The 27,838-nt window shown below is 37.1% G+C and overlaps 2 protein-coding genes and 1 long non-coding RNA gene across 4 annotated transcripts; 1 reads left to right on the forward strand and 2 right to left on the reverse strand.

The window, feature by feature from the left end:
* Nucleotides 1–8,072: 8,072 nt before the first annotated feature.
* On the forward strand, nt 8,073–10,334 carry LOC122007900. Its single transcript, XR_006119149.1, has 5 exons — nt 8,073–8,339; nt 8,459–8,672; nt 8,736–8,829; nt 9,091–9,154; nt 10,137–10,334. It is a non-coding gene; the product is annotated as an uncharacterized LOC122007900 (long non-coding RNA).
* A 1,003-nt stretch (nt 10,335–11,337) lies between these two features.
* On the reverse strand, nt 11,338–14,498 carry LOC122007902 (UPF0481 protein At3g47200-like). Of its 2 annotated transcripts, none has more exons than XM_042563438.1 (2): nt 14,343–14,456; nt 11,338–13,237 (listed from the first exon to the last, which is right to left on the reverse strand). In XM_042563438.1, the coding sequence occupies exon 2, from the start codon at nt 13,232–13,234 to the stop codon at nt 12,032–12,034; it is 1,203 nt and encodes a 400-aa protein (XP_042419372.1). In that variant the 5' UTR covers nt 13,235–13,237; nt 14,343–14,456; the 3' UTR covers nt 11,338–12,031. The 2 variants fall into 2 exon arrangements, with proteins under 2 accessions (XP_042419372.1, XP_042419371.1); XM_042563437.1 differs by having other exon boundaries at nt 11,339–13,237; nt 14,368–14,498.
* Nucleotides 14,499–24,732: 10,234 nt separating this feature from the next.
* On the reverse strand, nt 24,733–27,237 carry LOC122007903 (UPF0481 protein At3g47200-like). Its single transcript, XM_042563439.1, has 2 exons — nt 27,037–27,237; nt 24,733–26,129 (listed from the first exon to the last, which is right to left on the reverse strand). The coding sequence occupies exon 2, from the start codon at nt 26,124–26,126 to the stop codon at nt 24,774–24,776; it is 1,353 nt and encodes a 450-aa protein (XP_042419373.1). The 5' UTR covers nt 26,127–26,129; nt 27,037–27,237; the 3' UTR covers nt 24,733–24,773.
* Between the last annotated feature and the right edge of the window lie 601 nt (nt 27,238–27,838).

Here is a 27,838-nt window from a genome sequence, read left to right on the forward strand (position 1 = left end):
AAGTCTTGAGGTCAAGACTTGACACTTTAGAAAAGGCTCTTAAGAATTTGGAGAAGTCAACTCTAGGGTCTAAGGGTCAAAAATCAAAGCCCAAGGACATGAGATGTTTTGGTCACAAACCTAAGTCTCAAGTGGTCAAGCCCGCTTATCATAATGTTCCATTCGATTATGGAACAAGACCTAGGGCTAAGAAGACCATCACCAAGGTCACAAGGGGAGACACCCCTAGAGTTGATCTTGATGAGTCCCAAATGACCAAGGCTTTAAAGCCTAGGAGGGTTGCTAGGGAAGTCATCCCTAGTGAATATTTAGTGAACCCAATGAGCTCAAATAGGTATTGGGTTCCTAGGAGCGTGATTCCTTCACGCTAGATGGTTTAGGGTGTGCCAACCTTAATTGGATAGGTAGTTAACCTACTCATGACAAAAGGTGGCATTTTAGGAATTTTCAAGGTGTAATCAAGCCTTGAAAATGAAATTAAAAATTATTCCTAAGGTGATTAGGATGTGCCAACCACATTTGAGGAGTTTTCTAGGGTCAATCTAATTGGCACATAGTGATCTAAAAATCTTTAGTATATGATTTTAGGTCTATTACACTTAGGAATATAGAATTTATGGTAAAATGATCAAAATTATCAAAAATGGCAACTAAGGCTAGAATTAGGTATTTTCTATACCTTTATATGTTATTTGCCATACATTGTTTGTCATATGCCATGTCATGACATCATACTCATTTTATTATCATTTGAAATGTCATGATAATGCTTAGGTTAGTTATATGTCATGCCTTATTTAAGTTTCATACTTGATGACATGACATCATGACATTGGCACATGTTTCTACTTATGATATTATTTTATGTCATGTCATCATCTCTTGCATTTATGATCAATTAATTTGATTTAAGGATAGAAACACAATTTGATATGGAGATCAAATTGTTGTTTAGAAAATGCATGAGAACTTAGCTTAAGATGACCTAAACCCATATCTCACATCAAAATTGACTTGGATGTGTTTGATACACCTTAGATGTGTGTGAGATATTAGGATTATGAGTTAGGATCAAGGTGCATAGTTCTTGTACCTAGATGAGCCTAATTCGAATTTGAGGATCATAGGGAAAACTTGTGTACAAGTCATGTACATTTAGCCCTAAGATTGTGGTCCTAAATTGAATGGTTTAAGATCATTTCAAAATTGATTTGAAAAACCTTGATGAAGCTTTTCTAGTGATAGCATTCATCATTGAGCAAGTTGATACAAAGATGATTAACCTTGAGCTATTTCAAAGTCTTTCGAACTTTGTATCAAGATTAAAAAAATGGGAGTTATTTTCATAGAAAACTATTTTTTCATGATAATATATGTTATGAGGAATGTATCCTCAAAATTTTACAATTTTTAGAATTTTCTGTAATTTTTTAGGGGTTTATGAATTTCAGGAGAAAAATCAGAAATTCTTATCAGAGAATTGTGGACCGATCAGAGAGGATCGGTCACTGGACCGATCCAGGGCAGTGTGGATCGGTCTGGTGACCGATCTAGTGGAGTCCTGATCGGTCTGGTGACCGATCAGAGTGTGCCAAAATGCTGATTTTCGACTGTTGTCTGAAATTTCAGCTATGGAAGTTGGTGCTTTAGATTACTAAAGGGTTGAAACTCTCCAAGACATTGTTGGTGCAATGGTCAAGGAGAAGTTGACCTTTAGGGGGAGTTTTACCTAATGGTTAAGGGGGAGTTGACTTTTTGGGGGAATTTTTGCTCGTCAAGTCATTTTTTATAAGTGATTATCACTAAGTTGATTGTTGATTTTAGTATCAAGGGGGAAATTAAGGGTTTCAATGAAAGGTATGAGACTTTCATTAGGAAGAAACTCTTGACCTTGATTCACTCTTTTTGATGTGTGTCAAAAAGGGGGAGAATGTCCAGAGAATGTTCAAGGAAGAACATTAGAGTTTGGGGAGAATGTTCAGAGAATGTTCGAGGAAGAACATTGGAGAACTATTGGAAAACCTAAGTTAGGTTATCGGGTTAACCTAACTTGATTATGGTTTTTGTCAAACATCAAAAAGGGGGAGATTGTTGGTGCAACCTTAGGTCAAGGTTGACCTGGGTGACACGACTCGAGTTGACCTGACTCGAGGTATATTTTGATGTTTGACAAGAATAGAGAAGTTGTATTTTGATGTTTGACAAGAATAGGAACTTGGGGGATTGTGGGTGCAACTTTTGGTCAAGATTGACCTGGTTGATCCGACTTGAGTTGACCTGATTCGGGAAAAGTCCAAGTATGGAGACTTGGCACGGAAAGGTCCAAGCAGGGAGCTTGGCACGGGAAAAGTCCAAGTATGGAGACTTGGCACGGAAAAGTCCAAGCAGGGAGCTTGGCACGGGAAAAGTCCAAGCAGGGAGCTTGGCACGGGGAAAAGTCCAAGTATGGAAGCTTGGCATGGGAGGTCGGAGAGGGCTCGGTAGCTCGTTCTCCGGACTAGGTCAGAGAGGGCTCGGTAGCTCGTTCTCTGGACCGGATGAAGTTGGAGAGGGCTCGGTAGCTCGTTCTCCGGACTAGGTCAGAGAGGACTCGGTAGCTCGTTCTCTGGACCAGACGTGGAAGTCGGAGAGGGCTCGATAGCTCGTTCTCCGGACTAGGTCAGAGAGGGCTCGGTAGCTCATTCTCTAGATCAGGAAGGCTTTAGGGTTTAAGGCTGGAAAATTGGATCGGTCTACTGACCGATCCAGTGATACTATGGGTATCTGGATCGATCTGCTGATTGATCCAGTGATACACTGATTCTCACTATGGGTCATCTGATCGGTCTGGTGACCGATCAGTAACCAAACAGATTGGGAGAAGGAATAGGAGGGATCGGTCTGTGGACCGATCCACCTATGGCCTGATCGGTCCACAGACTGATCAGGGCTCTGCAACCAACTCTCTGTGATAGTTGGGATCGGTCTGGGGACCGATCAGCCTAGGGCCTGATCGGTCCCCTGACCGATCAGATCCGTCCTGGATCAATCAGGGTGGAGCCTGATCGGTCCAGGTCTAGCCGTTGAGTCACAACGGCTAGATTTCTGTGTCTGTCTTCTTCTTCGCAGGTTCATATAAATCAAGAGGTGGAGGGCCTCTAGAGGGTGCTGACTTCTTCTTGCTCCCGCGATCTGAGCTTTGTTGAGCTCTCCACTGCTGAAGCTTCGTGTGAGCTTCCCTCGGCTGGACTCCAACTGATCAGTTGTTGCTGTTGTGGGCATCCGTGAAGTGGTTGCTTCATCACCAGTCGACGAGAAGGCAAGCAAACTAGTGTTTTTACATTCATATTATTCTTGGCTTCTTGCTTTATCTTTGTACTCCGATCTTACTGTTGCAAGAGAGATTGTGGCGAGGTTTCTCCACCTAGAAGGAGTTTTTATTAGCCGGTCTTTCCGGGGTCTCATCCACCGACGGATTGATAGGATTCGTCCACCTTACGGACACGCCGAGGAGTAGGAGTATCATCTCTGAACCTCGTTATATCGTCATGTTTGAGGTTTGATCTTCTCCATTTTCGTTTCTACTTTTTATTTCCGCTGCGCTAACTCAAATTGTAGGAAGAAACGAGAATTTGGGGTCGGCTATTCACACACCCCCTCTCTAGCCGCGATCCGAAGGTCCTAACATGTTGTTGATTATAAAAAGAACCTGTATCCTAGTTATCTAGGTTGAGAATGTCCCCAAGAGGAGCTCATAAGGATTGTCATGTTAAACCCTGCAGGTGGACTTAGTTCGACATGACAATGAAGTTGAGTGATACTACTCTTAGAGCTAGATATTAATTAAGTGAGTTGTCAGTAACTTAATTAATTAGTGGACATTCGTTATCTTAAACACAGGGAGACTAACACACTCATGATAAGAAGTAGCCCATAATGTAATTTGGGATTGGTGCGGTAGTGCGATAATACTCTCTAGTCGAATGAGTTATTATCGATGAACTTGAGTTGTGTGTTCGGGGCGAACACGAGATACTCAAGCTCATCGGAAGGCCAAAACCAATTTCTCCTCTAGATCCCTGTCGTAGCCTCATTATAGCCTCAAGTCCATTCAAAGAAAAGCCCATCTTGGTGTCCAAGAAGGGGGCCGGTCCAATGCTTGGTGACCAAGCAAGGGCCGGCCACATCCTCTTCTATAAGGGCCGACCCTATTGCTTGGTGACCAAGCAAGTAGGGGTCGGCCACATTAATTCAAATAAGGAGGGTTGTTTTGAATTTTTAAAATCTTCTCTTTGTAGAAAACTATAAGTTTTAAAAGAGAGATTTTAATTTTAAAACCTTTCCTTATTTGAATTAGGCCACATGGTTTAATAGAGAGTTTTAAAAGTTTTAGAACTTTCCTTTTTTAAACATCCTCATGGTTTTAGAAAAAAGAAAGAGAAGTTTTAAAAATTAAAATTTTCTATTGAGGTAAAAAATGAAATTTTTTTGAAGAGAAGTTTTAAATTTTAAAACATGATTTTAATTTTTAAAAGTTTTCCTTTTTAACATCCACTTTAGGAAAAAGAACTTGTAAAATTTTATAAGAGGATTTTTTCTTGTAAAATTTTATAAAAAAAATATATTTCCTTTCTCTTAAGGGGGCCGACCACCCGTGCTTGGTGCCCAAGCAAGGTGGCTGACCAAATTAAAATAAAATTAAAATCATCATCTAATAATTTGGTGATTGATTCAATCAAGAGGAAAGAAAAGGAAAATAAAAAGGGAAAAGGAAAAACAAGAGGAAGATTTTAATTTTTGTAAAAATTCTTCCCTTATTTTCCTTGGACAAGTAATATAAAAGAAGGGGTGAGGAGGCCTCATGAGATACAATTCTTATTCTCTTGGTGGAGTCTCTCTAGGTGGCCGACCCTTCCCTCTCCCCTCTTCTTTTCCCTTTGCTCTCTTCTCCTTGGTGGTGGTGGTGACCGGATTTTAGAGGAAGAGGAAGAAAGCTTTTGGGTGGTGTTCATCTTGGAGGATCGTCGCCCACACGACGTCCAAGGCGAGGCGAGGAATACGACAGAAGATCTCGAGGTCATTAGCATACAAAGAGAAGGTATAATTAGCAATTGTTTTCCGCATCATACTAGTTATTTCTCTTTGTAAGAATTCCAAACACAAGAGGCATTAGATCTAGTTTTTAGAATTAGTTTTTCGAGTTTGTGTTTTCTTTATTTTTCGAATTTGTGATTCGATTGCTCTTTTTGGTTAACCTAGAGTTATTTAAGGAAATTAAATATTATCTTTCCTTAAAAGGCTTTGTCTAGGCGGTGGTGGTTGCTCCCATATCCAAGAAGGTCATGTGCCTCGCCATGCAGTCCTGGAAGTCGATTTTAGAAATTAATATTTAATGAAATTAATAACATAGGTGGATTTGGATCAATAATGTTAAGTTCTGCTTGCGATCCAAATCTAAACCATCAAGAACAGATAAGTTAAATTTGGAATCAATGATGTTAAGTTTCGTCTGCGATTCCTAATTTAACTTCTAAAGAACACAATAGGTTATTTAAGGAAAGGTTCGACACTTGTACAAAATTTTTGTATAGTGGAACCGGTATGATTTTCCTAGGACTAACCAACAAGCATGTCCTGATTGGTTACCATTTCTCCGAGGTTTGTTAGACTGGTGATTAGCTCCTTGATTTTTCCGTGTAGTTGAGCAACCAATTCGCCTTCTTCTATTCGGAGATTGCTGATTTGGTTCCGGAATAGATCCCGTTTTGCGAGTTTGGCTTCGGACGTACCTTTGTGTAATTCCAAGAACTTCTCCCAAAGTTCTTTTGCTGATTCGTAGGCCCGATTCTATTGACTTGTTGCGGAGGTAACATGCTCAACAGATGAAATTCAGCTCGTCCATTTGCCACGAAATCTGCTTGCTCCTTTTTGGTCTACTGATACTCCTCTTTGTCTTTCGGTGCTACAAATTCATATTTTAATATTAAGAATAATTCAAAATTAGTTTTAAAAAATACCTCCATGCATTTCTTCCAAGACGTAAATTCTCCCTCGAACTTTGGTGGGTAAATTGTCAGTTCGGTCATCATTTTAGTGCTTCAGTCGGCGGTTAGTCCTTCTAAGGCGGTTTGGCTCTGATACCACTTGTTAGGACCCTAGGAGACCGGTAAGAGGGAGATGTGAATAATCTGAAAAAGACAACAATACCTTTCTCATTCTTTCAACTCAAATTAAAAGCAATAATAATAATAAATTAAAGAAACAACTAGAAAGAAGAGGCACAAGATTTACTTGGTTACAACCTAGATAGTGTTGGAGCAATTCCAATGGTCCGTGGGACCATGTGTTTTGGTGTTTGGACAAAGGGTTTAAGTTAGGTTCACCCTTGTTATTTGATATGTGTACTTGAATTGTGTAGGACTGCAGGATACACATGTGACTCAGGTTGACGGCTTCGGGCCCGGTGAAGGATAGAGCATCCGAGGGACCGTGGACAAGGCAGTGAGGACAAGGGCCAAGAGAAGCGACTTCGAGGCATACGCGAATGATGACATTGGGGATGAGCCGTAGGCTTGAATGCATCCGAGGGACGAGAGCCAAAGGAAGTAGGCTTGAAGGCAAGAGGTCAAGGTTGTAAAGAAGTGTCAAGTGAGTTATAAGGGTGAGGGTACGAGTGCACGAGAGATTGTACTCGGAGTAAAATCCTAGTTTTAAGGTTTTACTGTAGCGTTACTGTAGTAGTACTGCAGCGTTCTATAGTAGTCGACTGCATGTTTTAACAGTCGACTGGGAGCGAACAAAATGTTTCTATTCGTTCGGTCAGTGTGGAGCAGTCGACTGCTAGTTTTAGTAGTTGACTGGTATCGAGCCGTTGGGATGTAACGATCGAATTTCCACAGAGGGCAGTCGACTGCATGTTTTGGCAGTCGACTAGTAGGCGGGATTTTCAACCTGCGACCTATATAACCAAGGCTTGGAAGCTTGGTTATCCCTGACGAAATTAGTGGTGGTAAACCCTAATTAGTAGTCTACTTGTTCTCAAATGTTTGTGAGTGTTGTGGTGAGGTTTCTCCACCCACAAGGAGCTATTTGAGATAGCCGAAGTTTGCTGGGGGCTAATCCACTGACGGATCGGGATCGTCCACCTCAAGAACACGCCGTGGAGTAGGAGCCCTAATCTCCGAACCACGTTAAACGAACGTGTTAGCGGTTTACATTTCCTTTCTTAGTTTTAGCCTTTAGTTTGTTTGTTTTGTTTGTATTCCGCTGCGCAAGCTAACATCGTAGGAGAAGCAATCGATTTGGGGGTGCCTTCTATCCAACCCCCCTTTAAGCCGGCCACCGATCCCCTACAGATAGTTGTTAATCCAAGGCAAGTAAAGGCGCTAAACAAATCTCCTTTGTTGAAGGCGGAGAAGTCTCTTACACTCGTTGAAAGTTCAGACAGTTGCTAGGAAATGATTACAGGAGTTGATATATTATTTCCTAAGTTCAGGGATTTTTTATAGCCCCTGAAAAAACTTATCCGTGGCTGGAAGGCGCCTTCAATAGTCTGGAAGGCGCCTCCCGCGAGGCATAAGTGGATAAATGTTTATTCACTGCCAACGACTAAAACCAGCCTGGTCGAAGGTGCCTTTCATAGTGGGATGCGGAGGCACCTTCAATTCCCTTTGAAGGCGCCCTCAGTAGTATTTCCAGGCTCTTTTCACTCTTCTGTTTCTCCTCTTGCCTGAGTGATTACGACCATCTAGAATAGGGCCCACCCGAACCTATTTTCCGACCTTCTCCGCGAACAAGTTTTCGCTCCGGCTTCTCGTCCCTCGGAACGTCATTATAAAATACCATAACAAAATGATAATAAAAATAATAGGGTTTAATAGACGAATAATCTTAACAGAATTTTTAGAAATATTGAAAAAATTTCTGAAAATTTATCGAAGCTCGTATGATGTATTTTACAGGGATGTATTTATAGACTAAGTGGAAGCTTGTTTGGATATTCCAATTAAAGTGAAAGTTGATAAATTTAATTAACCTATGTTATATATATCAAAACCTAAGTAATTTTTTTTATTTCCTTCTCTTTATTCTTCCTCCCGAATCCCTTCCGCCGCCTCTTCTCCTCTCGCGATGCCGAGCCCAAATGTCAGTGCTGATCCCCACCTCACGAGCACCATCGTCTTCCCCGACTCATCGCCGGTGTCAATCGTCAGCTGGTCGTGTGCCCTAGCCGCTCCAATCCGCCGGAACCTTTTCTCCCGACCTCCTCCTCCCCTTTTCTCATCGTCTATCGTCGGCGCTGATCGCTAGCATGCGACGTGCCCAAATGTCAGTGCAGATCCATCGTCTTCGACCTTAAGGTGAGCCCTAGCCTTGATCTATGTTGTTGACACTAGTCTTCCTTGTTCAGCTGGTTTCTACTCGATCTTTTCCCTCCAGCCGATTGTTGCTGATTTGTCCTGACGCTGGTATCTTTCAGGCACAAGCAAGGAGGATCTGTGCTTTGTCTAGATTTGGTGAAGAGGATGATCATTGAAGCATCATTTTCAATGTGAAATCAAAGAGGAGAGCATAAACTTCTCACAGCTGTGGTTAAGGTCTTTATTGAGCAGCTATGCATCTGAGAGGGGAGCTCAATGTTCTCCATAGCAACTTTGGATTTCTTCATTGAAGGGTTGCGGATTTGTTTTGGGGTAAGGTTGCTAAACTCAGTCTTAATTTGGAGTACAAGGCTAATTAATGGATACATTTTTCAGATTTGTTACGTTTGCAAGAGAAGTACAAGATAGTTGTAGATTGTTGCTGATGGCTGTTAGCTACTTCTAGTGCCACCTTGTTGCCAAATTTGGGGTAAGGCATGTTGAGGTTTGATTTTTAGTTCTGCATTGAATTTGCTAATTAGTTGTTGGATGATGTGATGAGATTTGATTAGTAATTTATTTGAGAAAATTGAGGAATTGATCAGTGAATTAAGGATGGATTTATCGTCTTATTGGAGTTGGATCATTAGGTGGAATTAAATATGGTTACCTAATTAAATTAGGATTGGACTTTGGATTTAGCTAATTGGTGTACTTTGAATTAGTTGAAACCGTATATATGTTATTGCAGGACTTTGATTCGAGACGAGTATCTCGACGGGGAGATAGCTCAGGATGATCTACATTTAAGGCAGGTACCTTTGACTTATCTCCTCGATATGATCATTTTTTTATATGCATAGTAGTTTATAGCTAGTAGTAATGATTGTGTTTACTTCTACTTTGGTATGTCACTTCTTGGTTCCTGTAATCTGCTTATATTCCTATCTGTTATGCATTCATACTTATATTATCTTATTTGTTGTTATGTTTACTCCTGTTCATAGAAATAGTGATATACATTGCCCTACTATGTAGTAGTCTAGTTATTTGGCATGTCTAACTTGTGTACCTAGTTTATTGTTACCTAGATCATTGTATGGATTTATTTCCTTTTTGGTACATTTTATATGGAGGTGTATACTGTCAGTATCTACATGATTAGTGTCATGCACCATCTTGTATGATTGCATGCTAAGCGATTATTGACTCCATTATTGTTGAGCACATCGCCAGTTACATGATCTGCACACACAATCACTCATGGGTTAGTGGTACAGCAGGCAGGGTGTGTGCAGTTTGCTCTATCAGGGCTCTGCTGGTCCGCTTATGGGAAGCGATGACTGCAGCGTGTAGCGGGCAAGGATTCCTCCCCTCGACCATGATACAGGGAGATAAGAGCTTGGGCTCCCTCACTATGTTTGGGGTAGGAGGATAGGTGTACTCCGACAACATCCTGTCCACTCGGTCACTCAGGAGCAGTGATGACAGAGTGTACAGTTGTCATAGCTTTACCCACTCGATCTCACCATCGTGTGTGAGATGACTGACTGGCGTTAGGGGTGACCATGTCATTTTTGCATCATATGCATGGATTGCATTTATTGTTTGTGCTTGCTGCATTATGTATATTGCATTTTGGTGGTTGCATATAATTGACATGCATACATATGACATTTTGTATCTGGTCTGACGACCGTAAAATTATTTCTGTTAATTATATCTTATTATGCATGCCTATCCGGTATCCGCTGAGTTGTTGAACTCACACTGTTGCATTATTCTTATTACATGTAGATGATTAAGCAGTTGCTTGGAGGTATCCTGTCTGCCGGTCCCTTGTCACATCAGAAGACGATTTTACTTTGCATTTTATTTCTTTTATATATATTCTTTAATGTTTTAGCATTGTATTAGTGTTTAGCCATGTGACTATTTTCTTTGATTTTAGTGTTGTATTTGTGTTTAAACCGTGCTAGCACGCATTGTGTTGTATGAGCTTTCTATTTATTTTTCTGTTTTGTTTGTAGTACAGCCGAGTGTGCTGATTTATATATAATTGCGTGGTTGTGTGTAGTACAATCATGTGGACTGTTTAATATATATATATATATATATATATATATATATATATATATATATATATATATATATATATATATATATAACTACGTGGTTGTGTATATTCCAGCCATGTGAGCTGATGTATTTTGTTGTTGATGTATATATGCTTTAAATTGTCACCAGTATTGGGGAGATGTTGTCGGATTTTCATCTAGAAGGAACTCCTCTGGGGTGTGATAGTCGCGCACGTTCTTTTCGTCCACTAGTGTACTCTTCCGCAGCACCTCATCCATCGGATGAACCGAGCCCGTCGGTTCCCTTCCCGTGTCATCCTTTTTGCTAGCTACATCTTCCGCTCGACTTCTTGTGTTCTTAAACTCCTACCCACTTAGATACAAGGATCAAAATATAACAGGATCTAATTTAACTTGGTTGATTACATCAAAATTATCCAACAGTGTTGGATATCAAAGGTATTGCATGAGCACTGTACGTCTGACACAATCCGGATGGTCGCCGCGAGTTCCATCTATCATCATTTGTCTTGTCAATGACAATTACATGCCTGTTTGTGTTGGAGTTGCAATTGTCAGGAATGGTAGGAGATCCTGATCGGATGGATGTGTCTAGCTTGACAAGGATGTTCTTGTTTGGGATGCTCTTACAATATGAGTGCATTGTCATGGGAATGTTTCGATCAAGAATGTTCCCAAATTGTATAACCTGTTAGGGGATGTTTCCAATTGAGGATGTTCCCAAAGTGTATGACTTGTTATGGGGATGTTCTTAGCCGGGATGTTCTCAAAGTGAATACACAGTTAAAATCATATGTAGTATAGTATGAGGATAGTCTCAGTCAGGATGTTTCCAAAGTGAGTGTACAGTTGAAGTCTTATATAACCTGTTTTGGAGATAATCTAAGTTGTCATTCTCAAAGTGAGTGTGCGGTTGGAGTTCCATGTAACCTATTACAGGATGTTCTTATGTCAATGTACGATTGGAGTTTTGTGTAACATAGGCATATCCTTTCAAGTGGGTCATATACTCAGGTAGTTGACGAACAAAGCAAAGTTTTGTGTGGTAGCCTATGAACCACACACACTAGCAAAAGCAAAACTTTTGCCTTTCTTGTGTGTTTCAGATGATAAGTTGTCTTCTGCACGGATTGTGTACGTCAAAAGTCTCTCTACACTGCCTCTCTTCCTCTTCCTCTTCGACTAGTGACAAACACTCCCTGCGATCTCCACCTTGTGCACTGGGTGCTTTCATTCAATCACATATGTTATGTGTTTCATTCAATCACCCCTCAGCGTCCATGCTATAGATAGATGAATGGCCCAATGGCAGTTATAGCTTGGTTTCAACCAGTAATCTGCCAAATGGCATATTATATTTGGCATATCAGGCACATCAGTCACACTTTATCTGTTACAAATTATAGCACAATAAGAACTATTTAGCTTTACAAGCAAATTAAGTGACACAATACATAAATATTGTCATTTACTTTGAAACTGTAAGTTTGCATTTATGGCCTGGTGTTGGGTCATTCCTGTGGTACGTGCACCTGTGATTGATTTAGCACAAGCTCCAACCTGGGGTCCACGTACGTGTCCCATTGGGCTGGTCTACATTTGTGAATTTTCCATTTGTAGATATTTTTCTACCTCCTTGAAGACCTTTGAAATGTAGTAGTTTCTGTGGTCGACCACCACCTCCTTGCAGAGCTCGCTGAAGAGATTGACAGCTTCGTTTGTATTGCTAAGCCTGTCGATGATGATCTCTTTCTTGTGCAGTAGTTCAACGTCATTATCAGTGTCAATGATGCAAGATAAGACCCAGGCATAGGTCGAAATTTCATAGCACTTAGTGCTCTTTTGGCACTGCTCCAATGCAATGAGGTTCCTTAAGAGGATGTTGGTATCGCCATCAATCCTGATCCGGGGGATCTCTAAAACCCCTTTCCCATTCTCGAATGTGATATCTAAGAAAGACATTGCATTTCGCTTCTTCTCGAGCTTTATTCCAGTTGCTTCCAATTGAGTCGCAGTTTGTACCCGTTCCATCCTCGGGCCATGACGTATCGTTGGTCGAACATAAACAACATTGCTACTTCTGTTTGATGGCACAATACATAAATAAAAAAGATGGAGAATGTGATGAATTGTCTTAGTGTCCTTGGGTACTTCTAGCATCTTATCACCCACAAAGCCACTGAAGAATTGGGCCACCCATTTCTTTAGCCTACCGTGTTTATCAGGAAATGCGGAGTTGAACAAAGCCTCGAGCAAAAAAAAGGGCAGTTGATTCTCTAATAGCAACATGTCTCGCGCCACTATTCTCCATGATCGTTGCCTGTTCTTAAAGATCGAGTTTTCTATTTCTTTCATTCCTTCTTTGTTCTTCTTCCAAAACCACACGATCATAATGACAAACACACAGTCCGACAACATCATCTCGATGAATGTTTTTTCACACATGTCGGTTGGCGGCTCTGAGTAAGTATTTCGCACATTGATTTCTTCTTCCTTGACAAGTTTAAGATAGTTCCTTAGACTTTTTTCAGGGTCCTTTTCCCGCAATTTGTGGAGCAAGAGCCACTTGGACTGATTAGTGACTTGAAGGTGAGGCTTATGATAGTGGTAAGGTCCGAGCGAAACGATCATTGGTTCATAGGCTTCAGACTGAACACTTCGCAAATTTTCTGAGACTTTAAAGATTGTTGAATTTTGATACCTAACTTGCCTTTGTGTTTCATAGCTTGCCTTATTTTCCAATTCTCTTGCCCATTCATCTATGTGGATTGTAGAAGTAGTATCTTTATTCTCCATTATCTGTAGCAAACAAAAATTATACAATTAGAATAGTTAAAATAAAATTTAAATGGAAAAAATAAAATAAAATCTAGATAAAAGGTAAATACATCAAAACTTTAATGTTGGTATTAAATTTTAGAACTAAATTCCAAGATTTACAAAAATAAATGAGCAAGATCCAATATCATCCTGTTTAGCTTGATATGTTATTTTATACATGTTGGAAGATGATAGAGAGAAATTATAAATTTGAAAAATGAACGAGTATTATTGCAGTCTATTATATTAAAAATAAAAATAAAACATTAACAACAAATGTAAAAATAAATAAATAGTAAAATTTAATATTTTCATAACAAGTTTAGGAATCACCAACAGCTAGCATGTTTATATATAGGCAATTCTATTTTTCTTTTAAAACGATATTTAATGTTTATTTTTATGTATAAGTAAAGTCTTAGAGATAAATATGCAACAGATAGAAATATAAGGGATCGAGAAAATACAAGAAAACTTTAAAAATGGATATGATTTCCCAATTATTTTTCCATCAATATTTTATAAAAAGAAACTCTTTTATAAACCATCATAATTTTTTTAAAAAAAATACAGAATATTTAAAAAAAAAATTGACAAACTAAAACTTAGTTTACTATGTTTCTTTTTATCTGTTTAGAATACAGAAAATCAGAATACTTAATACCTATTCTATTATTTAAAATTTTGATGAATATAAATTAACTTTTATGAGGTTTTGTTAAACGAACTTTAAAATAAGTAAAGATTGCACTTTTAAAAAAAATACTCTTAATTACTATGCATCAACTAATTAAAATTAAAAAATGAATATGTATAAATTCAGAGAAAAATTAAATGTGCAATGAAGTTCATTAATTGATATTAATTTGAAGCCTACAAAGTTATTTGAGTAAGTATGGGTTGATGAAAGAGTATTTTGGAATATATATATCTGATGTACTTTTCTAATATTAAAAGATAATTAATCTAATATTCATTAATGATAATTATTATAACTTTCTTTGCAAACAATATTCCTAAGAGAATAGGGTATCTTAGTCATCATTTTGTGTGAAAAAAAAGTAATTAAGAAGAGAGTGCATACACTTTGAAGGATTAAGAAGACATACAACTCAAGTGATTGCCCGGCCGATGATATTCACATCTTCATCCTATCGGAGAAGCATCTGATAGCCATGCATTTGCTTTCTTCAATGAGATAGCTAGCCCCTTTTATATAGATTAGGAGCATGAATGGATGCTACATTAAATAATCCACTTGTTATTAATAAATAATAATAATTTAATTAAATTATTAATTAATAAATTAATGGATAATGTAAATGTTATCAAAACAATTCAATCAAAGGTCATATTAAATGTTTTAAAGACTACAATAGTTAGTGTAAGCATGCCAGCTCATGTCATGTACGTAATCATGAACCACGCTTGTTTAATATTGTCAACTCTAATTAAAATAAATTAAACAAGATATTTTTTTTATATCAGAGGGAATTATTGAAGTTTTAAAAGGAAAGTTCTTTGAATCTACGTAGGAGATAGAGTCCTAAATTTGTAAGTTTATATTATACAAGCGTTTATATAATGATTTTGAATACAAATATTTTAAAGTTTAAAATCGAATAGAAATTACTTTTTATAAAATAAACAATATTTGCTTACCTTGAAAATTTAAAGTAGATATTTTCTTTTGTTGGAAATTACAACTTAATTACCTTCTTATTATATCTAGTTGGAATGCCGACGAAGGGAAAGAATTGACTTTGACTAATTAACATGGTGACGTCATTCCTTATACGTTTTAATTAGCTCAATTGCTTCAACCACTTTGCTTTTGACTCACTCAAATTCCTTTAAAGTATCAAAACCCAATTAAACTAAAGCAATTACACATAATTTATCATGCAACTTCATTAATGACTTTTTGTTCTTATACATCACGGTTGACTTAAGAAATGTTTAGGGTTCTTTAAGATGTATATCACTTTTGATTCGATTGTCTCTTATCTCTCTGGAGATTACTGGAGGATCAATCCCATGAAGAGGATAGATCTGATAAATTTCACCTTGTCTATATAGGTAGTGCCCCAACCTCTCACAATGAAGGGATGAGACTCACTACTTAAATGTGGGTTCCACCATCTCAACGTGAGAAATTGGGGCACTGTCTGTACAAATAGGATCGAATTAACTGATAGATTTCTGGGCAATTTCCCTAATATTTAAGTAGATACATGCAAATCAATTGGGTGAAAACTGAAAAGAGTTGACTTTGAATATTATCTATTCCTATATATTGTTAATAATTAAGTCAAAGATAATGTTTTTTTAATAAAAGATGACGGGATAAAACTGGTGTAAGAAAATCTGACATGCATTAACAATGACTACTGATAGATATTCAGTTTTTTGTTTTTTAAGAGCAGGTTTGGTGCTAAATAAAATTATTGTCGTATGAGCTTATAATCACGAGTTCAAATCGCAATTCAAGATTCACATATATGATAGGATTGATCCAACTTCATCTCTAATAAACTTTCGATTCTCCTTGAGGCTTGACCACATGTCTGAAGACTTGCTGGGGGTAAACTCACTGAAAGTAGTTGTCAAGATCGTTGAAACATTCATAGAAGCACAGTTCGGATAAACATAAGTAGTAAGTAGTGCTTGCGAAACAAGTTTGAGGATTTGAATACAAGTAGTTTGGTCATGTTAGCATGTTAATTCCATTTGTATAAACGTCAGGTTGTTTACTTTGATGTTTATCGAGGGCAATTTTTAGCTTTGACAAAGACTATGATGGTGGGAACTCACTGAAAGGGGGATTATATATGTTCATTTTTGTTGGGGAATTGACTTCAACTATGTTGTTTGACAAATGGTCAGATTTGTTACAGCCTATAATGCCTAATATTTTAGAAATTAACCCTGTTTCTAATTAAGTTCAATAACTCTTGATCCTGTGATGACGAGGGACCCCATCAAAGTGAGCCAAAGTCAGAAAGGTAGGTTAATGTGGAAGATAAAGTCAAGAAAGGTGTCTGAGTCGGCCGAGTGGACTAGAGTACGGTCAAGCGGATCAGTGCATGGCCGAGCGGACCAGAGTTGTAGCTGAGCGACATGGGCAAGGCCAAGCGGGCTCAGGTTGGTTATGTCCAGGCTCGGGTTGGTTCTATCCAATCTTAATAAGTATATTCTTTTGGGAGTTGATGTCGTTGACATAAAACAAATGAATCGTACTTTAAAAGCTTCTAGGTTATTACATCATAGAATGGTGTGACTGCTTAAGGAATGGTGTCAAGAACACTTTCAGAGTTGTTTTTTCACTGTATGTGTGGAAAAACACGCTTGTGCTTTGAGATGTGTGCGTAAACACTACAATGGCACTATAAAAGGGTTCTCATTTATAGGAAGAGGTACGCACACAACTTCAATTTCTTACACACTCTAGCTATAATCTTTCCACTATTTTTCTACATTTGATTAGAGAACTGATTTGAGCGTCGGAGGACCAACATCGAAAACCTCTTCCCGACCCGACATTAATATTCCTTATACTTTTAGAATATACAAAGAATCTTCATCTAGTCAATTAGTGAGCCACGTCATTAGCTTGCCATCTCCTCATTGCTTTCAGGACTTTGTTTTTTTTCCTCTTATTATATCGTTTCTAGTAACTCTAGGTGTATCTTAGCTAGCATTTTCATTTCCATTATATTAACTTCTTATACGTGTTGCATCTTAAAAAGTTATCTGATGTGGCAGAGACAGAAAAGACCACGTGGCCAGTCCAAGACTCGTTCAATAACAAGTCCATCTCAGTTCCCATGATGAATCAAGTCAAACAAAGATTGACTCAGCCAAGCTCAGGTCAGTCAACTCCAACCCAGCTCAAGTTGAGTCTATCCGAGTCACATCCGGGTTAAGTTCAAGTCACTCCCGAACTCAGTGTTAGTGTTGGGAGTACAATATTTAATCTAAAGTTTTGATGTATGATAAAAATTAAAGTTAGGTTTATTGAGATCTAATGAATTGATATTAAGTGTGCAAGAGCAGGTAACTTAACAAGCAAAAAGTCCTAGTAAAGCTATGCAAGTGAAGTCCTTATTGGAACTAGACGGTGGTGAAGTTCTAATGCAGCTAGGCAACTAAAGACCTTATTGTAATACGGCAAGAGCTAAGTCTTGGTTGGGAATCAAAGGAACAAGACCAAGTAGAGTAAGTAGGGAGCTGAAGCTTGGCGGATAAGTCTAAGTGTGTGTAATCAACTGAGAGTTAATTGCTTGGCACAAGTCCAAGTGTGCGGAATCAGTTGGGAGCTGATTGTTTGACAAACAAATCCAAGTAAGTGGAATCAGGTGAGAGCTGATTTGCAAACAAGTCTAACTGTATGGAGTGGGAGCTGATTGCTTGGCAACAAAAACTAGATGGGTTAAAATTTGTTGGATCGAGAAGCGCTAGAAGAGGGTGAATAGCGCTCGTGGCTATTTCGTTCGATTCGAATTCATAAAGCATTCGAGTGTAATGCAGCGAAAATAATAATAAAAGCAAACACAAAAAAGGACCCAAGTATTTTTACTTGGTTCGGAGCCTTGGACGACTCCTACTCCAAGGTCCTCGCTCGTTGAGCAATTACTGTGGCCAATTCACTATCAAATCGCAAATTCGGTACAAGAAGAGATTATAATTGAAAGTACTAACAGTAACTTATACCGACAACACGAAGAGGAGAACTTGTAGCTTTGGGTTGTCGAAAACTCGTCGTAGCTTCACCGGGTCATTTTTGAGCAGCACGTTGATGAATAACAGCTTTAGAATTGATGTCCTAAGCTTCTGCCTTGCCCCTTCTTTTATACTGTGCTGGAGGCGCCTCCAAGCCTGTCCGAGGCACCTCCAGGCCGTCGAGTCGCACGGGTGGATCAGCGCAAACCTGGTCGCACCTTATCAGGTTTAAGGCGTCTTCAAGCCTCCTCAAGGCGCCTTCAATCCCTAGTCCAAGGCGCCTCCAGCTTCCTCCGAGGTGCCTCCAGCTCCTCTGGACAGCTGGCTTCGGCTTGCACCCGAGGCGCCTCCAAGCCCCATGGAGGCGCCTCGGACACTGTTCATTCGAGGTCAAATGCGCTTCTTTGTTCTTGCAAAATGTATTAGTCCCAAACACAAACCCTGCAAAACAAAGTTAGTACAGAAATATGATAAATGATATAATCGACAGTTATCGGACTATCCGGGTCTGACTTCGGATTTCCAACCGGAAACCCTAGGTCGACCCGACGCCTACTGTTCACTCTACGGGGAACGCGTCCTCACCTACTCCATTCAGGAAATTTACCTGTTGCCAGTGCGATCCTCCAGATCGATTGGACTTTTGCTCAGCGTTCGAAGCTTCCAGACTTTCTGCTGGACTTCCGCTTCCCGACCCGTCCAGTCTTCCACCTGATTCGCGACACTAGGCCTTTCCACCTAGGGTTACCCCCTAGGACTTTTGCCTGAAGCCCTCGACCCGCCAAGACTTTCCGCATAGGGTTACTACCCCCTATGGCCTAGGGTTACTACCCCCTATGGCCTAGGGTTACCACCCCCTAGGGTTTTCCACCTACCTAACCGCAGCTAGGACTTTTGCCTAAGTACCACTTAGGACTTTCCTGCAAGCTCCATGAACTTGTTAGATCACAAGACAACTTAACTTTGAACCCTTTGCCACTATCAAAACTTGGGTTCGATCGTCTGATACTTCCCGCACCAACAATCTCCCCCTTTTTTATTATGACAACTCAAATTCGAAGTTAAGTAAAACAAAATGCATAAATAAATATAAGCATGCTTTTAAATAGGAAGTTTAAGCATAAACGTAAGCATACTTAAGTAACAAGTTAAGTACAAGCTAAAGAAATTTTAAACTTTATAAAAGGTAAGTTTGAAATTTTCAAGCTCCCCCTTAATAAGAGAACTCTTATCCTTAATTTGAATTTTCTGTCTTACTCTCCCCCTTTGCCATATATCAAAAAACTTTGTAGGAAAAACATAGTAAAAATGCTGAAGCCCAAAAACGCCTGGCTTTTAAAACTTTGTGGGGAAAACTTTGTAGGAAAAACTTAATAAAAATGTTGCTAAGTGAAAATAGTTTAAGTGCAAAACAACTCTGTTTAGCCAAAGTTTTTGAAAACTCAAGTTTTTTTTTAAAGACTTTATTTAAAAAAATTTCATTAACCTTAAAAGTCTTTAAAAAGGGATTTTCTTAAGTACGAAAATTGAATTAAGTTTGGGAAAAACTTTTTAAAGAAAACACTTAGCTTTTTATAATTAATTTTCATTGTAAAATTCTTAGCTAAATGTCTAAAGAGATAATTTTCTTTCAACTAAGTGTAAAGAGCTAGTAAAAAGTTTACTTTAAAAAATAACTTTAGCCAATTTTGAAACTTAGTTGAAATCTTTGGAGAAGAATAAGTTTTCAAACTCTGTTAAATTTGAAAAGCTTTGTTGTAAATATTTTCTTAATTTTAAACAAGCTTTTTGAAAAATAAACTTTACTAAATTTTCAAAAGACTTTGAAAAGTATATATTAAAAAAAATATTAAGAAAGTCTAAGAGTATTTTTTTAAAAATATTTAAATGAATAATGAATTCCAAAATACTTAACGGCCAAGGAGGAGCAATAAGTTTAAACCTTAACATCCAAACATGAGTTGAGTTAAACTGATTGCAAGCTAAGTAAGTTCTTTTAGTAAGGTATCAGAGCCCTAATGTGCAAGTTGAGTAACCCTAAACGATCAAATACTTAATTTCTTGGCCACATGTCTAACCATCTAGCTACTAGCTGATTGTCTAGAGGACAACAACTTTCACTTGGTTAGTCAAGTTAAGTCAATAGATCCAGTTAGATTTGACTAGGGATGGATGACTTGACTTGATTACTGTAAATTAGGTATTTAACGCCCAGACTCATATTGATGCACAGATATTAGCATTCTTGAGTCTAGGCTGAACCCTATGCATCTCACACCATTCTAAGTTTTTCAAGCACAATCAAGGTAAGCCTAGGTGTTTGTGAGATGCTCTGACTGAATTCTAGGGGAACATGATTTCTAGGGTAGAGCCTAGGTTAAGTCCAAATTTGAAAATCTAAGAAAAATTAGGATTTTGAAAACAAAATTTTTCCTAGAGTTTTTAAAACACAAGATGATTTTGAAAATAAGAATAAAGGTAGAAAACTGATTTGAAAATCAAAATCTATTTTACCCAACACATTCCTATTTGCCTTCTAAGTGCACTGAACTCAAGTTCAGGTAAGGGTTTTATGAAAATGTCAGCTAGGTTTGATTTGGACTCGACATAGTTGAGTACAATTTCACCCTTGGCTACATGATCCCTTACAAAATGGTGTTTTACCTCTATGTGTTTAGTCCTTGAGTGGTGTATTAGATTTTTGGTTAGATTAATTGAACTTATATTGTCAATTAAAATTTTTATATAATTTTGTAATCTAGTTGATAGTCTTTTAGTGTATGCATCATCCACAAAAGTTGAGAAGCACTCTCCTAGGGGCTATGTATTAAGCTTCAGTAGTGGATAGAGCAACACAGTGTTGCTTTCTGCTTGACTAACTTACTAGGTATTGACCTAGAATTTGGGAGCTACCACTTGTGTTTTTCTGTCTAGTTTGCACCGGGCATAGTCTGAATCAGAATAGCCAAAAAGGTAAAAGGTGCAAGTTCTAGGGTACCAGAGTCCTACATTTAGTGTACCTTTAATGTACCTAAATACCCTTATAACATATGTTAGGTGCGACTCTTTTGCACAAGATTGGTATCTTGCGCACATACCTACTGCAAATAGTATATCGGGTCGACTTGCAGTTAGGTAGAGTAAGCTACCTATTGCACTTCTTTAGTACTTTGGGTCTACTGGTTTTTCTTCTGGGTCAGAGTCAATGTTGATGTTGGTTGCCATTGGAGTATTTATAATTTTTGAATTTTTCATGCCAAATTTTTTAATTAATTCCTTAGCATATTTAGTTTGATAAATATAGATTCCATCTTTGGTTTGTTTGATTTGTAAGCCTAAGAAAAAGTTAAGTTCTCCAATCAAACTCATTTCAAATTCATTTTCCATTAGTTTAATAAATTCTTTTAAAAGTTTAGAGTTGGTTGAGCCAAAAATTATATCATCAACATAGATTTGGGCTATGAAGATGTCTTTTTTATGGTTTTTACAAATAGGGTCGGATCTATTTGACCTTAGTTAAAGCCTTTGGATATCAAGTGATTGGATAACCGTTCATACCATGCCCTAAGTGTTTACTTTATCCATATAAGCCTTTGGATATCATGTGACTCATCCCTTCCATGCTATGTGTGTCCCATCATCATCACTGTCGAAGCTCTATGCTACATCCTCTAGCCGTGTGTAGCTCCACAACCTCCATGTTACGACTCTATCCTGTGTTTGTGAGCCATTGATGACTCCAAATCTCCTCTATCAAACTCCTCCTATGTCGTGAGCCTAGGATCGCCAAGTGCACAACCATATTTGTCAACTCTCTTAATTGTATGGGCGAAGAACCAATTAAGATTGGAGTAACTCAATAGCAATATTTTGAAAACAAGTTTCTTAATTCTTAAATTGCAATTGCTAAAATACTTGATTCAAAAATCAGAATTCTGGTTCAGAAATCAGATTCATGAGTGAAACTCTTTGATTTGTATCTCGAGTGGTTCAGCAATTGGATTGGTGTGGAGAATGAACATCTTCCTTACATCTTGTGCTTTTCACTCATCAAGGAGTTGTATAAGAAACTTAGCATGCAATAGGTTTAGGTCGGTACATCATGTTCGGCTTCATTTCTGTAGGTTTCTCATTTCTATTTTAAATTTGAACTTAGTGTTTCTATTTCAATCTGAAAACATTTGCCTTCCAAAAGCTTGCACACGTTCCTCCAAATTGGCACAAAGATAACGCAGATAACCTTTGTTTCATAGGAGTTTCAGAAATTCAGATATCAATTTCAGATTCAAGCTTGGGGTACTTCTATATTTTAGACATTCAGAACTCATATTTAGAGAGTGTTTGGGAGAGCTTTTACTTATTTAAAAGTGATTTTTATAGAGATTATTTTGAAATTAATGAGAAGCTAAAGTATGAAGTATTTGGAAATATAAGTCAAAAGCTAATACAAGGTAAAGCTTGAGTATTTGATGAATAATTGCTTTTAACTAAATTTTTAGTTAAATGATAATCCTTAAACATGAATATTGTTTGAAAAAATAAACATGAGTGTTTATATAATTATTATTATTATTTGAATATTGTATCAAAATTAATTATTTTTATAACATGAATGCTTGAAAAAATATATAAAATTAATAAAAATTAAAATATATTAAAAATGACAAAATTTATATAAATACACATAAATATGTATAAAAATTCTAGAAATATAAATTATATAAAAATATAAAATGTTATTTAAAAAGAAATACTTATAATAAAATATGATTACTAAAGCAAGAAAAAAAAGTAGATTCATTTAGTAAGAACATAAATGTCAATTTTTAATTTTAGATCATAAATAAAAAAACAAAATTAAGAAGAAATATTAAATCCTTCCTTATAGATTTCGAGTAAAATTTATAAAAGTTGAAACAAAATTTGACATTCACAACACTCAAAAGTGAGTGCTTCCGTGTAGCTAGAATCTAAGAAACGCTTAATCGAAGCTCTACCAAACACTCCTTTAAACCACTTGAATTCTGGAACAAGAGCTGTTAAGAAGCCGGTTTCAAAGAATCCATGTTTTAGGAATTTTCAAACCTGAGGTATGAAGGGTTGTCTGAAAATAAGATTCTAATTAACACTGAAACAAGTCTTTCAAGAATTGAAACTGCATTGAATTTGAGGAAGAACAATCACTATACATCAATGAGCAAGCATAAGTTTTCATTCAGATTTTTTTTTTAATGATCAATAACTTGTAATTAGCACTTGGCACACAACCTAAGAGAGCTAACACATAAGTGCAGATTCCTATTCTTCTTCTTCTTTTTTTTTTTTTAGTAACAATTCCCTTTTGTCATCTTGAATTGCACTCACAATACATGCATTAGTAGAGAATCATATCAAGGCAAGCATAGTAGACAAGTAGTAAGCAAAATACAATAATAAACTTGGAAAATAATATGATGAATAGCGTAGACAAAAAGATAAATTTAGGGATTTAATGGAAAATTTTATAAATTTATAGCCCCAAGACAAACCCTAATCGATTAGAATTTTATCACCATTAACACTTAAAAAGATTGTAACCCCTGTAAAAACTAAACAAAAAAATTACGTCAAGAAACAAAATCAAAGATGATTTATAAAGCGGATGTGGAAGGATAATTCTAGAGTGCAATTATTTTGATGGATCACTGGAATAGAGAGGGTCTCTGGAAAAAAGAGGGTCGCTGGAACAGAAACAATTACTAGAATTGTGAAAATAATAAGAGATACGAGTGTATTTTTTTTATCTCTTATGCGACCTTTAGAAGAGATCTTAATCCGCTTCTAAAACAAATTTATAGAAGGGGTTTCAAAGACCACATCTATATGTGTCCAACAGCAACGGTTTAACAACCGCTTCAAAAAAAAGATCAATTGAAGTGGTATTAGGAGCGGTTTACTTGAACCGATTCTATTGGTTATACTTTTACAACCACTTTATCAACCGCTGCTAATTTTCCAGTACTGATGTCCATTTTTTTTATAGTGCTGGGGTAAATTTGGCTGCCCAAACTCATGGCTAACCAAGCTTGCAGTCGTCAGCTAACGACAGGCCAAGCTCGTGGTCACAAACTCACGGCCGGCCAAGCTCGCTGCCACGAGCTCACAACCGGCCAAGCTCGTGGACACAAACTCACGACATGAAAGATGAGAGGAGAGGGAAGGGGAGAGGAGCGTACTGAGATTGAGGAAAGGATGCCGAAGATCGAAGAGGGAAGGACGCCGGAGATCAGAGAGAATGTCGAAGAGATCGGAGAGCGCGAGATCGAGGAACATGAGATCGGGATTTAGCCTTAATTTTGATCCCCAAAATTGCGACGAAATATTTTTTCCGTCGCTATGTTAGCGAACGGGATTTAAATAGCAACAGAATTATATATTTCTATTGCTAACAGAGTGACGAAGAAGAGATTCCGTCTCTATTTCGTCGCTGTTGATTGACAGGAATTAAATTTTATCATAATAATGATGGAAATTTTCTTCGTTGCTAAGAAATTAAATTTTGTTATTAATTAGAGACGGATTTTAATATTCATCTCTAGTTTAGAGACGGATTTTAATCTCCATTGCTAATTTCGTTACTAAATCAGGTATTGTTTATAGTGTAAAAAAAAATATCGATAATGGATTATAGGATCTATTAGTCGCTTGAACTATTTGAGAATTATTTTTTTTTTTCAATTTGCAGCTTAGTTAAATTTTATTGGCTTAAAAAATATTGCAACAAGTTACAAAGTGATCGACTCGATACATTCCGTCATCCCCGTCGACGAGAATTTTGAAAAGCCAAAACTAGTTGAATGACCGCAATGTAAAGGGACCAAAAAGTTGTCATGAATGAGAGACTTGACCGTGGATCGCCGAAGTATGTGCGGTTAAGGTCCGCACGCAATGCGTTCCATGCAGAATTCCTGTGCTCGTTAACTTCCTTGAAGACTCGTGAAATGTCGCATCTGTCGTAGTCCACCACCACCTCCTTGCAAAGTCTGTTGAAGAACTGGGCGACCTGTTCGTTGTTGCCCAGCCTGCTGACGATGATCCCCTTTAGCTGGAGTATTTCCACATCTGCAGCGGTGTCAATGATGCAAGACATGAACAAAGCATAAGCCGTGATGGGGTCGTCGTCGCCAGCGGCAGTATTGCCGTTAATGCGACACTGTTCCAGCGCGATGAGATTCCTCAACAGGATGTTGGTGTCTTCGTCCACCTCGATCTGAGGGATCTCCAGAACCCCTCCCTTGAAGCTGATGTCTAAGAAATTCGTCGGCTTTCGCTTCTTCCTGAATCCGATTCCCGTCTCCTTCAGGCGAGTCGCACTCGGAAGCCATCCTAGCGTCCTCCAAGTTGACTGACGATGATGATCGGGTGGAGCATTAATACTTATACTTGTGTTTAACGGCACAATGCATAAGTAAAAAAGATGGAGAATGTGGTGAACTCGAGTAGCATCATTAGGCACTCGTGATATCTCGTTATTAATGACAAAGCCACTGAAGAATTGGACCACCCATTCCTTTAGACTACCACGCATGTTAGGGAATGCTTTGTCGAACAAAGCCTCAAGCAAAAAGAAGGGCAGTTGATTCTCCAATAGCAACATGTCTCGCGCCACTATTCTCCATGATCCTTGCCCGCTCATAAAGATCGGCTTTTCTATTGCTTTCAATCCGCTTCCGTCCTCCTTCCAAAACCACAAGATCATAATGACAAACACACAGTCCAACAACATCATCTCGATGAACTTTTTTTCACACATGTCGGCTGGAGGTTGAAAGTAAGTAGTTCGTGCTTTGGTTTCTTCTTTCTTGATGAGTATGAGATAGTTCTTTAGACTTTTTTCAGAACCCTTTTCCAACAATTTGTTGAGCAAGAGCCACTTGAGCTGATTGGTGTCTTGAAGGTGAGGTTGATGGCAGTGGTAAGGTCCGAGCGAAACGATCATTGGCTCATAGGCTTTAGGCTGAACACTTCGCAAAAATTCTGAGACTTTAAAGATGGTTGAATTTTGATCCCTAACTTGTCTTTCTGTTTCATAGCTTGACTTATTTTTCAATTCACTTGCCCATTCCGCGTCTATGTCGACTGTAGAAGTACTATCTTTATTCTCCATTATCTGTAGCTAGCAAACAAAATTTATATAATTAGAATAGTTAAAATAAAATTTAAATGGAAAAAATAAAAAACTTTAATATGTTGGTATTAAATTTTAGAACAAAATTCCAAGATTTACAAAAAAAAAAAAAAAAAAATAGCAAGATCCAATATTAATGATTGTGTTTAGCATGCTACGTTATAAACCATCAGGGCATCCACAATGCATGTTATAATGGGATATTTAGTATTTTACCATGATTATAAAGGGGTGTTATAACACCTCTTCACTTGAACGCTTCAAGCAAAGTGAGGTGAGTGGCTGGTCCATCCCATATGTAATTTTTTTTAATTAAGTTTTAAATTTTATTTATTTAAAAATTAATATTATTTTTGAAAAATAGTAAAATTATTTTTTAAAAGTAAAATTGTTATTAAAAATAATAATAATAATTTAAATATTTTAAAACATATTTAAAATATATTTATTTAATATGATATAATTTTAAAATGATTGAGTGAACTGTGTGACCTATAAATAATGAGTGTTAATATTAAAAAAAATATGGGTGAAAAAGATATGTTGTTATATCAATAATGTGGCAGTGGATCCCATGCTTTTTATGAGATGATGGATGTTATAATGATGATGTATTGTGGATGCTCTCATAAATATATTTTTAAAAAATACAGAATATTTTATAAAAAAATTGACAAACTAAAACTTAGTCGACTATATATGATGTACTTTTTTAAAATTAAAGGATAGTCCAATCCAAAAAATATAATATTCATTAATGATAATTATTATAACTTTCTTTTCAAACATTCCTAAGAGAATAGGATATCTTAGTCAATAGTCATCATTTTGTGTGAAATAAGTAATTAAGAAGAGAATGTATACGCTTTGAAGGATTAAGAAGACATACAACTCAAGTGATTGCCCGGCCGATAATATTCACATCTTCATCCTATCGGAGAAGCATCTGATAGCCATGCATTTGCTTTCTTCAATGAGATAGCTAGCCCCTTTTATATAGATTAGGAGCATGAATGGATGCCACATTAAATAATCCACTTGTTATTAATAAATAATAATAATTTAATTAAATTATTAATTAAAAAATTAATGGATAATGTAAATGTTATCAAAATAATTCAATCAAAGGTCATATTAAATGTTTTAAAGACTAAAATAGTTATTGTAAGCATGCTAGCTCATGACCATGCTTGTTTAATATTGTCAACTCTAATTAAAATAAATTAAACAAGTTATTTTTTATATCAGAGGGAATTATTGAAGTTTTAAAAGGAAAGTTCTTTGAATCTACGTAGGAGATAGAGTCCTAAATTTGTAAGTTTATATTATACAAGGGTTTATATAATGATTTTGAATACAAATATTTTAAAGTTTAAAATCGAATAGAAATTACTTTTTATAAAATAAACAATATTTGCTTACCTTGAAAATTTAAAGTAGATATTTTCTTTTGTTGGAAATTACAACTTAATTACCTTCTTATTATATCTAGTTGGAATGCCGACGAAGGGAAAGAATTGACTTTGACTAATTAACATGGTGACGTCATTCCTTATACGTTTTAATTAGCTCAATTGCTTCAACCACTTTGCTTTTGACTCACTCAAATTCCTTTAAAGTATCAAAACCCAATTAAACTAAAGCAATTACACATAATTTATCATGCAACTTCATTAATGACTTTTTGTTCT

This window comes from Zingiber officinale, chromosome 8A (assembly GCF_018446385.1).
Source record: "Zingiber officinale cultivar Zhangliang chromosome 8A, Zo_v1.1, whole genome shotgun sequence".
Taxonomy (NCBI): Eukaryota; Viridiplantae; Streptophyta; class Magnoliopsida; order Zingiberales; family Zingiberaceae; genus Zingiber; species Zingiber officinale.

What these genes read in the sequence shown, in the direction of transcription:
- LOC122007902 (XM_042563438.1), bottom strand. Translation starts at nt 13,234, where the DNA reads ATGGAGAATAAAGATACTACTTCTACAATCCACATAGATGAATGGGCA.
- LOC122007903 (XM_042563439.1), bottom strand. Translation starts at nt 26,126, where the DNA reads ATGGAGAATAAAGATAGTACTTCTACAGTCGACATAGACGCGGAATGG.